A 13,523-nucleotide genomic window follows, 5' to 3' on the forward strand; every position below is an offset into this window, starting at 1 on the left:
GAACAACAAAAAAAAACCCCCACCAAATTTGTGGTAGTTTGTTAGGGCAGCCCTAGGAAATGAACATTGGCATGCAATGGTATTTCTTTAAGATTTTATGCTCTGATTACTAATGAAGTTGAACATCTTTTCATATGTTTATTGACTGTTTATAGAGTTTCTTATTTGTGAACCATTTGCTCTTTTGCCTTTTTTTTAATGTGGTTGTCATTTATTATTGATTCACAGGAGTTACTTATATATTTTTGATACTATTCCTTTGTCTGTTGTATGTGCTGCAAATATGTTGTTTTAATTTATGGTGTATTAATAAACAAATAATTTATTACAGTCAAATTTATATATCTTCCCTTTTATGATTTTTGTCTTATATAATGTGAAAGAAATCTTTCCATCCCCTTGATGTCATAAAGATATACTTCTATATTGTCTCCTAAAAGTTTTACAGCTTAAATTTCACATTTACACTCTTCTCCCCCACTAGAGATAGATCTTTTCATATGGTCAGGTAGGGACCCAACTTTATTTTCACTTCTCACAAAATTTATTGGAGTCACTTCTTTCTTCACTAGTTTCCTGAGTTATCTATGTCAGAAGTCAACTTTCATATACTCAAGGTCTTTTTCTGGGCTATTTGTTTAACAGTCTATTTGTCTATCTCCGATAACAAAAATCAGAAGCCTAGCAAGATTTCTTTGCAAAGTTTGACAGCTCCTTTTAAAATTTATATGAAAAAGCAAAGGACTAAAACACAATGCAAGAACTTACCAGTTTCAAGACTTTTAGAACTGCTAAGTTCTTGCACTGTTTTTTAGTCCTTTGCTTTTTCATATAAACTTTAAAAGGAGCTGTCAAACCTTGCAAAGAAATCTTGCTAGGATTCTGCTTTAAATTGTTTTGAATCTATCATTAAATTCATAGAGAATTAACATCTTTATGATACTGAATCTGTTGTGAATATGGAAAAGTTCTATTTATTTTGGTCTTCTCAAATGTTTCCTAAGAAAATTCTAAATTTTTCTCCATAAAGATCTTGTATACTTTTTAAAATTTATAAATGGCATCTCTTTTAAAAATTAGATTTTTCTAACCAATTTCTGCTTATCTATAGACATGCAATTGAGTTTTATTTACGGATTGTAAATCCAGCAACTTTCTATCCCTTTTTAATTCTAATAACTGACATGTAAATGCTGGATTTTTTATGTGCATAGCCTTCTCATCTGCAATAATGAGAGTTTTGCTTCTTTCTTTCATTCTACAGGTGAAAATAAGCAACTCTGATCTCCAGATTCAAAGGGAAAACTTTCTAAGTTTTATCATTAAAATATGAAGTCTGTTGCAGGTTTGGTTTTTTGTTTTTGTTAATAAATATCCTATACTGGGTAAAGAAAGTTTCCTTGTATTGCTAATTTGATTTGAGATTTGTTTTATTACAAATGTTTTGGATTTTATTAAGTGTTTTTTTTCTGAATCTTTGAGATATACATACTTTTTCTCCTTTAATCTTTGACCACATTATCAATTTTAGTATGTGTTAAACCCTACTTGGTCCTAGAATAACCTATTTCCATTTCATGGAATTTACCCATTTGTTCTAAGTTTTCAAGTATATTTGCATAAAAGTATTTACCATATTCTCTTATCTTTCCAATTCTAAAGCATATATGTTTGTATCACCTTCTTTACCCTTAATCATTCATATTTTTTAAGATAATGAAGTAAATCTTTCATTTATGTCAGGCTTTAGAATGTAGTCTGGACAGTTAGTATTTATTACCTTTCTGTTCAGCTCTCTGGTCCTCCAACTCTTTCTTAGGAGTTTTAGGTTTTATCAATTCTTTGTCCCAGGCAGCCAAGGCTTGTTTTTCCATTTGACGAATTTCTGCTTCCTCTGCATCTAAACGTCGCTTCCACTCTAGTAGCTCTTCTGCATGTTGTCGCCGCTGCATTAGTTTTTGCTCTCGTTTTGTCAGAAACCTATGGTCGCACCATGAAGAATAGTGAGAAAACAAATCTATAGGCAGAAATCACTTAAAGAGGTTTATCACTCATTATACTATCAACAAACTGTATAACAGCAGGACATTCATAATATTTCTCTGAAAAAAGTTTTTGAGAGAACAGAAACTTTATAAGTGATCTTATTCAGGAAATGAGAGAATTTATGTTCTACTTGTAGTTAACTGTTTGGAAGATTAGCAAAGGAAAAACAGTCGTAAATTCAGAAAAAAATTTTTTCAGAATATTCAGCCAACCATGACTGATAGTACTTATATATTCATTCTTCATAGGTGATTCTTTTTTCATAACAGAAGGTATAAAGAATTTATTCTGAAGGCTCAGACCAAAAAACACACAAACTCAAAACAACAAAGACCAAAACAACAACAACAAAAACCCCCAAAATCCCAAGCAAGCAAGCAAACAAAAAACATATTCTTGTCCCTTTTTGACCTTTATTTCAAATTCAGTCTGGTTTTGCTTCAGGTATAGTGAAGCATTACCTGGGAGATGCCATGCCAAGTGATAATCTATATCTGTTTTTCATGGAGAGAAACAATGTCAGATGCCACCACAGTCAGATGCCTTACGCATAAAACATAACTATTTATTTACTTGAGTAAAAAATAAGGATGCACCAAATCCTCAAACTTCTCAATTTAACCTAATCTCTGAAATTAGATAGCCTAACAGATCTTGGCTCCAAAGGGTTAGAGAATAGCATTGATTTAGGAAAAGTTATTTGAGAAGTTAAAAAGCTTCTATTAAGCTCTCCTCAAATGTAGATGTCATAGCTAAATAAAAGCTGGGCTGCTCATATTACGAGTGTTAGATCTGCAGTGGTAGCTAATCAACAAAAAGGCATTCACATATCCAACACACACTTAATAAAAAGCACAAGAACTGTCACTCTACTTTTTGAACAATCAGCATGTCAAATAACTGTGGGAACAAAAAGGTAAAATCTATGGGACATTTGACAAGAGGCCCCTAGGCTGTTAGAAAAAAAGAAAGAAAAAAAAAAAAAAAAGCAATAAAGACAAGCAAAAAGAACAGAGCATGCTCTATCAAAGAGTGCACTGAAAAAGGTGCAAAGTTACCTGACCAACTGGTTGTAGATATACAGCTGGAATTTGGGATGAAGGTTGGGAAAACAGACACTGAGAGAGGCCCAGTGATGAGACGTAAAGACAGAGAAGAAGTAGTGAACAGGAGAGCAGTGTCTACAAAATAAGGAGGAAGATTTTAAAACCAAGAGATCAAGAAGGAGAAAGAATGAGAAAGGGAAAGCATAAGAGCCGATCACAGAACTTTAAATATGCTTCCTGAACAACAATAAGCCACTTGGTTAAAGCAAGTGTTATACTTTGTGTGACATATAAAACATTTGCTTTTATAGATCTTACCAATGATTTCTGAATGTACGTGCCTTTCTTCTCAGATGTTGCTTAACCATCATCTATACTTTCAGGTAAATTTATTTGCGAGTAAAGTAATGAGGAGTGTGAAGCTAAGTTTTTTTTCTCATAAGCTTTAACATAGAGTACAAAAATTATGGCCATGAACCTCGCATATCAGCAATTCTATACATATATGTAATCTTAAACAAGTAATTTTTATATCTGTGTCTTATCATATATTTTAAACTTGAATTTAAATTTAAAAAGCACTACATTTGCCTTACTCAACTCACCATCATAATCTAGCCTAAAACAGTAATATAGTTTAGAAAATCAATTTATAGTAAAGATATCTTGTTCATATCTACAACATAAAACTTAATGCTAACTGGACCTAGTGGAGCTATCTTGCTTTATATTTAGCAAAGGCCCATTTAAACAATACTGGAATATAATACCCATTCTATAAAATATTAGGGTGCATAATTAAGAATAAACTAAATAGGAATTCCCTGGGAATCCAGTGATTAGGACTCAGTGCTTTCACTGCTTCACTGCAATGGCCCAGGTTTGATCCCTGGTCGGTGAACTAAAATCCTGCAAGCTGTATAATGTGGCTCCCCCACCCCAAAAAAGAGAGAATAAACTAAGCTAGTTCCAATAAATACTACCAGTAGTTTAAAAGAAAAAAAAAAAATCATGCTGTGGACAGTTCAATCAATCATAAGGTTAAAAGTTGTAAGAAATTCCATATGTTAAACTTACAAAAGTAGGAAAAAAGCACTAGCTTCTCTTTTTAAAAAAATTTTTAAATAGATCATTGTATATATGAAAGGATACATAAGTCTAGTAATAGGTTTAAAAAGGTTAATTCTCTTTGACAGAGCATGCTCCTGCTCACATGCACACAGTAACTTGTAGATCAAGGCCAACACTTATTGCCTTGGAAGAGCAAGGAATAATATATCAGTAAATCACAGATGTGAGAAAATCTAGGTATGAATCCAGTTACTTATTTGGAATTTAAAAAGTATGTACAATCTTGACTACATGTATATCTTTAGATAACTACATGTGTAGATGATTTCAAGTCTGTTTCCCCACATACAACTTAATATTCACTTTCTCTCTCTCTCCCTTCCTTCTCTCTATTGTTTCTCGATTGCCTTGATTTTCTGCACTGAAGTGCAAGGAAAACCAATTTTACCAACTTTCAATAAGACACTGCACTCTTCCTTGCCCCTCTTTATGAATATATAATAAGCTTATTTTGATGCCAATTATCAAAATATTATGCAAAAACAAATGTACTTCAAAAAAGATTCCAAAATTCTATTCATAACATTCAAATATCACCCACCCTCTTAAGTATATAACAGCTAAATGCATGCATGACCTAGTAGAAAAAGTAGAATATTGGAACATGTGAAATAAACTGTAAAAAAAACAAAACAAATACATATTAAATGTTTTTGTCCAATTCAATATAGAGAATAATAACTTTCTCTCTTAGAACAAATACTAATCATTTACTTCTCACTTACAAAGATTAAAGCATATTCAAAAGCTCCAGGGTAGAAATGCACAACAAAAGAAACGCTAAAAAAAGACAGCAGTATAAGAGATAGTATTAAGAAAAGTTTAAAGTTGGAATTTCTTCCCACAAACATGTTCCTTACTTAATATACATATATTCTAGAATTCAAGAGGGTCCTCCAAAAATTGATTAAAATTGAGATAAAAGCAGTAATACTTCACACTAGAGTTAATGCCACACAAATAAGAAACAAAATTATGAATGATGGAGACACAAATGCCTACTCATAGAAAATGCTACTGATACACCTTATGCCTGTTGTCAAGGCATTCCTCAACAAGGCCTCTGGTGGTTACAGAACTCTGGATGAGCATGAGATAGATGACAGATTTAATCTAGTATGGAAATAATGTTCCTATAATGCTTAAGCCTAAGAAATTCAAAAGAAAGTCAAAATGTTAGACTCTAAACTTTAGCCATGCAGCTATTGAACCTTAGTAATCAGCCACTGAGCACTTGCCCAGCTTCAACAAATGCTATTTAGAAGGTCAGTTTCTACTAAGACAACTTTAAGTTAAAAAAAAAAAAAGTTACAAAATTGAAAACAGATATGCTAACTTAATTTTCACTGTAGCTGGCTGAAGTCCACAGGGCAGGGCTCTAGTTCGAGCTCTGCCATTATGCTACCTGTGTGACCTAGGGCAAGGCACTCAATATCTACTGGCCTCAATTTCATCCTGTAGAACCAAGAGACTGTAATAGACAACTTCCCTAAAATTCCCTAGTTTCAACGTTTTATGATTCTTTCTTCATTTAAGTACCTTTTCACACTTTTTGAAAAATACATACCTCAACACATTGCTAGACCATGTGATACGAGAACCCTTTTTTCCTACTGAGCTAACAGTGCATTGTATTCCAACAGATTCTAAAACTAGGTTACAATTTGAAAGAGCAGAATTATGATCTAAACTTTAAATAAAACTTTCAGTTCTAAAGTCATCTGATTCTGAAAGATATTAAACAAAATACAAAACCTAACATCTTGAATTATTTTTTTTCTGGATATAAACAATTCTTTAATTCTATACTATTACAAGTAAAAATGAAACAGTGCTCTTAATTTTAAAATGAATCAATTCTTTCATTTCTAATGATATTCAAAAAAGATAAATGAAAAAAAAAAAAAAAGATAAATGAGCATATGGATAGTATTGATATAAACAAAACACAGTCTATTTTTCCTACAGCAAAATCTATTGAATTGTTTAATAATCTGCATATACTGTAACTTAAATCGGAGAAGGCAATGGCACCCCACTCCAGTACTCTTGCCTAGAAAATCCCATGGACGGAGGAGCCTGGTAGGCTGCAGTCCATGGGGTCGCTAAGAGTCGGGCACGACTGAGCGACTTCCCTTTCACTTTTCACTTTCATGCACTGGAGAAGGAAATGGCAACCCACTCCAGTGTTCTTGCCTGGAGAATCCCAGGAACGGAGGAGCCTGGTGGGCTGCTGTCTATGGGGTCGCACAGAGTCGGACACGACTGAAGCGACTTAGCAGCAGCAGCACACTGTACTTAAATAAATGAAATAATACAGGTGCATTATCCCTAATCTAGGAAGTAAAGGAAAAAAAGAGCATATTATTAGACTATCAGGATTTATTCATCCACTACACTTAGTCTAGAACTTTCTCTAAGAAAACTGTATATCTAATTTAGGCAATGATATTTAATACATTGTTTAAAATCTTAATTAAAATATCTTCTTTAATGGAGTAGTGCAAATCCAAAGTATTTAATTTTGAACACTCATCAAGAAAATCTCTGTGATATGTACTCTTTTCAGTAAAAACTTCTTCTTCTGAGTTTCTTAGCATTAGATTTTTATACACCTTACTAAAGGAATCTGGTATTTATTCTTTTTTCCACCTTGACAGTAAGCTTTTCAAGAGCAGGGTTTATGTTTGATTCATCTTCATGTCCCTCAGAACCTACTATATTCACACAATTCTCAGTAAATAATTGCTGAGAGAATAAGTATACAATTAATAAAGAACAAGTTGCTGTTAACAAATGAAAGAAAAAGTGCCCTATGTCCTATTTTAACACTTAATGAGGAAGATAACATCATTCTTTCAGTGTTTCATTTGCTCGGTAAATAATTTTCCTAAAATAGAATTGTCAACTTAACAGGAAGTCAAATGCATGGTTTTTCCCCACGAGTATCTGTTTCACAACTTTATACTGTAAATAATACCCCTCACAGCAGTAAACAAAACTCAGATTCCATTTACCAATAATGATCAAAAAACTGAGGTCTAGACAGTGTGGCTTTTGCAAACATTCTGATATCTGCATTGTAACTAACTTTTTCCATAGTTTAAAGTTCTTTCGCTTTTCACTATATTGAGAAATGGAAATGATTTCTAAAATGTCAACTTGTTAAATAGGTCAATAAAAGCCACAGACTAGAAATTTTAACACAGGCATTATTGTTTCAGGGAAACATTAATGAAGGAAATCTTTAATTGTAGCCAAGAATAGTTTCAACATTTCAGAAAAAATATTTATCACAGAATCAAAGTTCAAAGAGTTAACAATAAGCAGTAATACATAATGAAAATGTTCCTCTCAAAGTATCTTAACTTATTGAGAAGGTTGACTATTTTCTGACAGGTATTTTATATTAATAGAATAGCAATCTCTTGGAAGACTGGCTTTTCCAATCTACAAAACAAATAATAGTGCTTAGTAGCAAAGGCTTAAATGATTTTGTCATTAGTTATTTACTGTAGCAAATGACTGCAAAATTAACTCATTCTATTTATTGAGCTGACACCTCAACATTGTTGAAAGAGATTGAACTCTAAAGCTTTGGTAATCTGAATAGTATTCAAAAATAGTTTTCACATTACAGTAGGGGTTTGAACTCCATAGGTCCACTTACATGTGGATTTTTTTTTCAATAAATATTGCAGTACTGCATGACTGTGGTTGGCTGAATCTGAAGATGTACAACTGCAGATACAGAGGAACCACGTATATGGAGGAATCACAAATATTAAAAAGCAGAGACATTACTTTGTCGACAAGGTGTGTATAGTCAAAGCTATGGTTTTTATACTAGTCACGTATGGATGTCAGAGTTGGACCATAAACATAGCTGAGCACCAAAGAATTGCTGCTTTTACACAGATGTATAGAACGGTCTTTCGGACTCTGTGGGAGAGGGAGAGGGTGGGATGATTTGGGAGAATGGCATTGAAACATGTATAATATCATATAAGAAACGAATCGCCAGTCTAGGTTCAATGTAGGATACAGGATGCTTGGGGCTGGTGCACTGGGAGGACCTAGAGGGATGGTACAGGGATGGAGGTGGCAGGGGATTCAGGATGAGGAACATGTGTATACCCGTGGTGGATTTATGTTGATGTATGGCAAAACCAATACAATATTGTAAAGTAAAAAAATAAATAAACAAACTGTGGTGTTGGAGAAGACTCTTGAGAGTCCCTTGGATTGAAAGGAGATCAAACCAGTCAATCCTAAAGGAAATCAGTCTTGAATATTCATTGGAAGGACTGATGCTGAAGCTGAAACTCCAGTACTTTGGCCACTTGATGTAAAGAGCTGACTCACTGGAAAAGACCCTGATGCTGGGAAAGACTGAAGGCAGGAGGAGAAGGGGACAACAGAGGAGGATGAGATGGTTGAATGGCATCACTGACACAATGGACATGAGCCTGAGCAAGCTCCAGGAAGTGGTAACGGACAGGGAGGCCTGGCATGCTTCAGTCCATGGGGTTACAAAGAGTTGGACACGACTGAGCAACTGAACTGAACTGATCATAGAAGTTATAGGTGAATTTTCAACCATGTAGATGGTTAACATTCCAAATACTTCTGTCCCTCACTGTTCAAGGATCAACTGTACACTGTTCTAGAGATTAAAAAAAAAAATCGCATAACAATAACCTCCCTTTTTAATGCATTGCTAGTTTTGAAAAATACACCTGTTCATCCTCAAATTTCAGCATCATCTTCCAAACATTAAAACTAATTTCTTTGCTGTCTTTACGCCATCCCTCCCATAAACACAAAAGTATTGTTTCAAACAATAAATTAAGAAGTCACTGAATGCTTCAAGGCCTATTCTCTTTGACAAATTTCTCAAAAATTTATTGCAGTAGTTGACAAAGGAAGGGACAGCAATGTTGCAAAAAAATTCTAGGTGTTTAATATTTTGGGCTCTGAGAAAATAACAAAACTTAGAACAAAGTCAATATATTCAACTTTTGTTATTTAGGATTTTTAAAACTCTAACAAAATTGGAAATAAACACCACATAAACTGACTAATCTTACAAGCAGAATAAGCAGTTCCTTCCACAGATGTGATTAAAATTATTAGAATATTATTCATAGAGACCAGCAATGAAGATTTTACTGGTATAGACAAGCAAGAAATCAATGAAGAAATTTCCCGTGAAGCTTTTTTTCCTCCAACACTTATGATCCAAAGGCATTTACAAGGCAGATAGAAAATGTTTAATTAGTTATGAAAATTTATGAGATAGATTATTCTGAATTAAAGATCCCTGGAGCAATACAGTATGCCCACATAGACTACTGGAAAGTTTGTCAGGAAAGGAAGAAAGAATTCCTACTTGAATACGTCTTAACTGGTCTAGTCCATGGAAATCTTAGAAAACGCATTCTTATAAAATTTGTAAATATTCAGTTTTAACTCCCTTATACTTTTTATTTTTTAAATTTATATTTATTTTTTAAACTTATTTTCATAATCAATTTAGGTATTTTTAAGTTGTGAAATGCCAATTTTAAGTCACTGAAATGCAATTCAATTAAGCAATGAAGTGCCAGTGTACAACACTGTACTTACAGTAAGTAAGATTTGACTTAGAACTGTTTGACTATTCAGAACCTAAATCATAGGCTAATATCACATATAAAGATAGAACATCACTAAATTTGGTGATGCGTAGTATACTGCCAAAGGATATCAAGGTACAATTTAAGTTCAATCTGTGGTCCAAACTGCTAACATAAAATAGCAATCAACAAAAATTTTAAAGGACCTCTCTTCCATATTTAAAGAAGGTAGAAAATAGTCTACAAGCAGCTACTTTATAAGTATATTTAATTAAATGTACATGCAAAAAAGTAAACTGTCAGGTAAATATCACTGGTATGGTCAAAGCTGGCATATGACTGAGCTATATCCAAGTAGTAGTAGCTTTCTCCAAGAGTCTTTAAAAAATAATACATAGAAATATTTTAGTAGAATGGTAGACAGCCAAATCATTCAACATTCTGGGAGAATTTCAGACTTTATGGTTTCAATTGAGCAATTCAGAATCACTCACGAGTTTAAGAGTTCACTCTTCTACTTGGGTAAGCCTGAGAGTTGTCAGAGTCACAAGATAAGATCTCAAGCTATACCACTGGATTGTTTTCCCAAGTTAGTGGACATGTCCTCAGATTTCAGAAAAGACAAAAAAATTCACACTTACTCATTTTATTACTTTTAATAAAAGCAAGGAGAAAACATTATCATGGGTATATCTGCAAATACTACTTTAGTTTTAAAATAAGAAACTTGACAGTATTTAAAATAGAGAAAATTTGTTTTATAAATAAGGTCTATAGTTAATTGACTTCCAGGATGACTTAATCTACTAAAATGCAGCTGAAGCCATAAAATATTATGTTGTATCCATCTAATCTGATGAAGTACATTAAAAATATTATTTGTTCCTACTACTTTCAGTGTAAACGAGATATTTTAAAAAATGAATTACTTTTCATCCATGCGGCTTCTCATTTTCTTCAGTTTTTGCATAATGCTGCTTGTTTCACTGCTGGAGATTGAAATAGGGGAAGGACTGCGTGTCTCTAAGTCAGTTGGAGCAGGACTGGCTGCTTTATTATCTTTTGTATCATCATCACTATGAGACTCCTGCAAACAAAAGAGGACAAGTGTTAAACTAGAATTTAAGATCTCAAACTGATTTAAACACTGTCTTCTCAAAATTAATTTATCTTCTAAACAGTATTTGTAAAATAGCTGAAATTAAGGTATTACTTAAAGGACAAAATTATACTGCACAAGTAAAATGTATATATATGTCCTAACACAGTCCCCAGATTTGTTGCTTAGAGGAACAAAACCTAAATAGCAGTGAGCATGCCTAGCACCAGATCTTGATTTCTAAGTAAGTATCCTCTTCAGAGAAACAGCTGAAACCAAGGCTGAGGCAAAAAAGAGTAAAAAATGACTGAAACATCTTGTTTCAGAAAATATGGAAGTGCTCAAAGACTGATGAGTACATGTCAAAAGGACACAGAAACCTGCTTAAGAGGCTCCGAATGGCCCAACTTAAGAAAAAGTGAGCATCACAATAAATAATGATAGTAACAGATTTTACTCCTGAGTAAAATAGGAATCTGTGAGTCCATACTGACATAAAAGAATAAATTTAACTCTGATGAAGAACAGGAATTAATGTAGTCTCAAAATACCATCACAAAGTATTTATTAATCATCAAATCATCATGCAAAGTACTTATTAATCACAAAGGGAAAGAGGGTAACTACAGTGAAATATGGTAGATGCCACCTTCACTGTATAGTTACCCTTTTTTCCTCTGTGATTGAGTCAACATCAACCCATTCCAGTATTCTTGCCTGGAAAATTCCATGAGCAAAGAAGGCTGGCAGGCTACAGGACATGGGGTCACAAAGAGTCAGAGCGAATGAACATGCATGCACACACATCAGTAATGAGATATATTGAAATCAAGTACCACCAGATCGAATGCAGAGAACACAGCATCACATCTGTGATATTCCTGCCAAAGATGCATAAACTGAATCTAATTATGAGGAAGCATCAGACAAACCCAACTTGACCATTCTACAAAGTATCTGGCCTGTAATCTAAAATGTGAAGGTCAAGAGAATCGAGGAACCTTTCCAGACTGAAAGAGACTAAAGATATATGAAAACTAAATACAATATGTGCTTCTGAACTTACCTTTTGAAATAAGGAACACTATTGTGATAACTGGAGAAACTTGAATAGTGTTTGCAGATTAAATGGTAGTAATGTGTCAATATTAATTTGTTAGCAACATAACTCTTGCTCAGAAAATCAGAGCTCTTTTTATGTGTTTGTAACTTTCTATAAATTTGAGATTGCTTCAAACTTTAAAGTGTATTTTAAAAGTCAAAGCAGTGAATATTAAAGTATTATTTAACTATATTTCTATACAGTCTGAATCTTCCAACACTACACTGACACTTTACAATACTTCAGAATAAGTCCAATTTTGTTTTTGTCTGAATATCTCCTTTAGCCTTGTATCATTATATAAGACATTAGACAGCTGAAAGAGGTATCACATAAAGAGTAAAAAAATTAATTCCTCCCATTAATTCTGAAGAATATATTTGGATTGATTAGCAAAAAGCAAAGCTCTTTATCCCAACTGAGTTTATAAATAGAAAACATTTTGAAACTAAGATATGACTTATGTGTCCCATTCAAAAGAATAATCCATGGGGAAAATAAAATTAGAACTCTCATTTTATATAAAGGCACGTACATACAACTTTATCCTGGTGCATTACTATATCACAGTGTTGGGATGAACACACATCCATCATGTAAGGAGGCAGAGTTAGGTGTTAGGAAGCTACATGAGGCAGAAAACAAACAAGAATTTCATGTAGTTTACCAATTTATTCTCTCCTGCAGATTTCAACTTTTCCTGCAGTTTTATGGTGGTCTGTCGGATCCTTTCTATCTCCTCCTGCTGTTTAAGAATCAGTTGTCTTTCCTTCCGAGCTGCCTTATTGGCTTCTTGAAGACGTTTAATTTCTGCCTAAGGTTTAAAGATTTAGGAGAGGGTTTAAAATTTGGAGGAGACAAATTCAAACTAATATTTTAAAAAGAAAATACAATCATCACATATACAAAACTACATACATAAAGAACTTCAAGATAAAATAACATTGAAAAATGTTTTAGTAGTGAAGGAGGAAAAATTTCTATCACTGTAAAATAATTTAACATGATTTAATCCTTAATTTAAGTAATTATAACCACAACAGAGAAATAATTTCATATTCCCTTTTAAAACTTAACATACTTTTCACATTTTTCCATAGTGCCTTTCAATCTTTACAGTTCTTTGTTTAATAACTGCATATCACGTAAAGTAATTAATATAACCATTATTCTATTGTAAACTCCATCCCAAATAATGCTTTAATGCCTATAATTGTTTCATACCATGGGCTAGTTCTTTAGGGGAGATTCCAAAAAGTAGGACAAACAAGTCAAAGAGAATGAATCACTTTATGGCCTTATAGGAGAAGGCAATGGCACCCCACTCCAGTACTCTTGCCTGGAAAAATCCCATGGACGGAGGAGCCTGGTAGGCTGAAGTCCATGGGGTCGCTAAGAGTCGGGCACGACTGAGCAACTTCCCTTTCACTTTTCACTTTCATGCATTGGAGAAGGAAATGGCAACCCACTCCAGTGTTCTG

General features: G+C 33.4%; 1 protein-coding gene across 8 annotated transcripts in view; it reads right to left on the reverse strand.

Moving 5' to 3' along the window:
* Nucleotides 1–13,523, reverse strand: part of CEP350 (centrosomal protein 350) — a 157,495-nt gene that overhangs the window by 34,259 nt on the left and 109,713 nt on the right. For 6 of the 8 annotated variants that reach the window (XM_086343533.1, XM_086343529.1, XM_086343526.1 and 3 more), the window contains 4 exons: nt 12,710–12,856; nt 10,771–10,928; nt 3,105–3,227; nt 1,781–1,980 (listed from right to left, as the gene is read on the reverse strand). In XM_086343533.1, coding sequence (XP_086199659.1) covers nt 1,781–1,980; nt 3,105–3,227; nt 10,771–10,928; nt 12,710–12,856 — 628 coding nt within the window. The remainder of the gene's footprint in view (nt 1–1,780; nt 1,981–3,104; nt 3,228–10,770; nt 10,929–12,709; nt 12,857–13,523) is intronic. The other 2 variants (XM_086343531.1, XM_086343530.1) reach the window with 1 other exon arrangement.

Source organism: Bos grunniens, chromosome 16, assembly GCF_055505025.1.
Source record: "Bos grunniens cultivar Pamir isolate PY7600 chromosome 16, Bosgru_T2T1.0, whole genome shotgun sequence".
Taxonomy (NCBI): domain Eukaryota; kingdom Metazoa; phylum Chordata; class Mammalia; order Artiodactyla; family Bovidae; genus Bos; species Bos grunniens.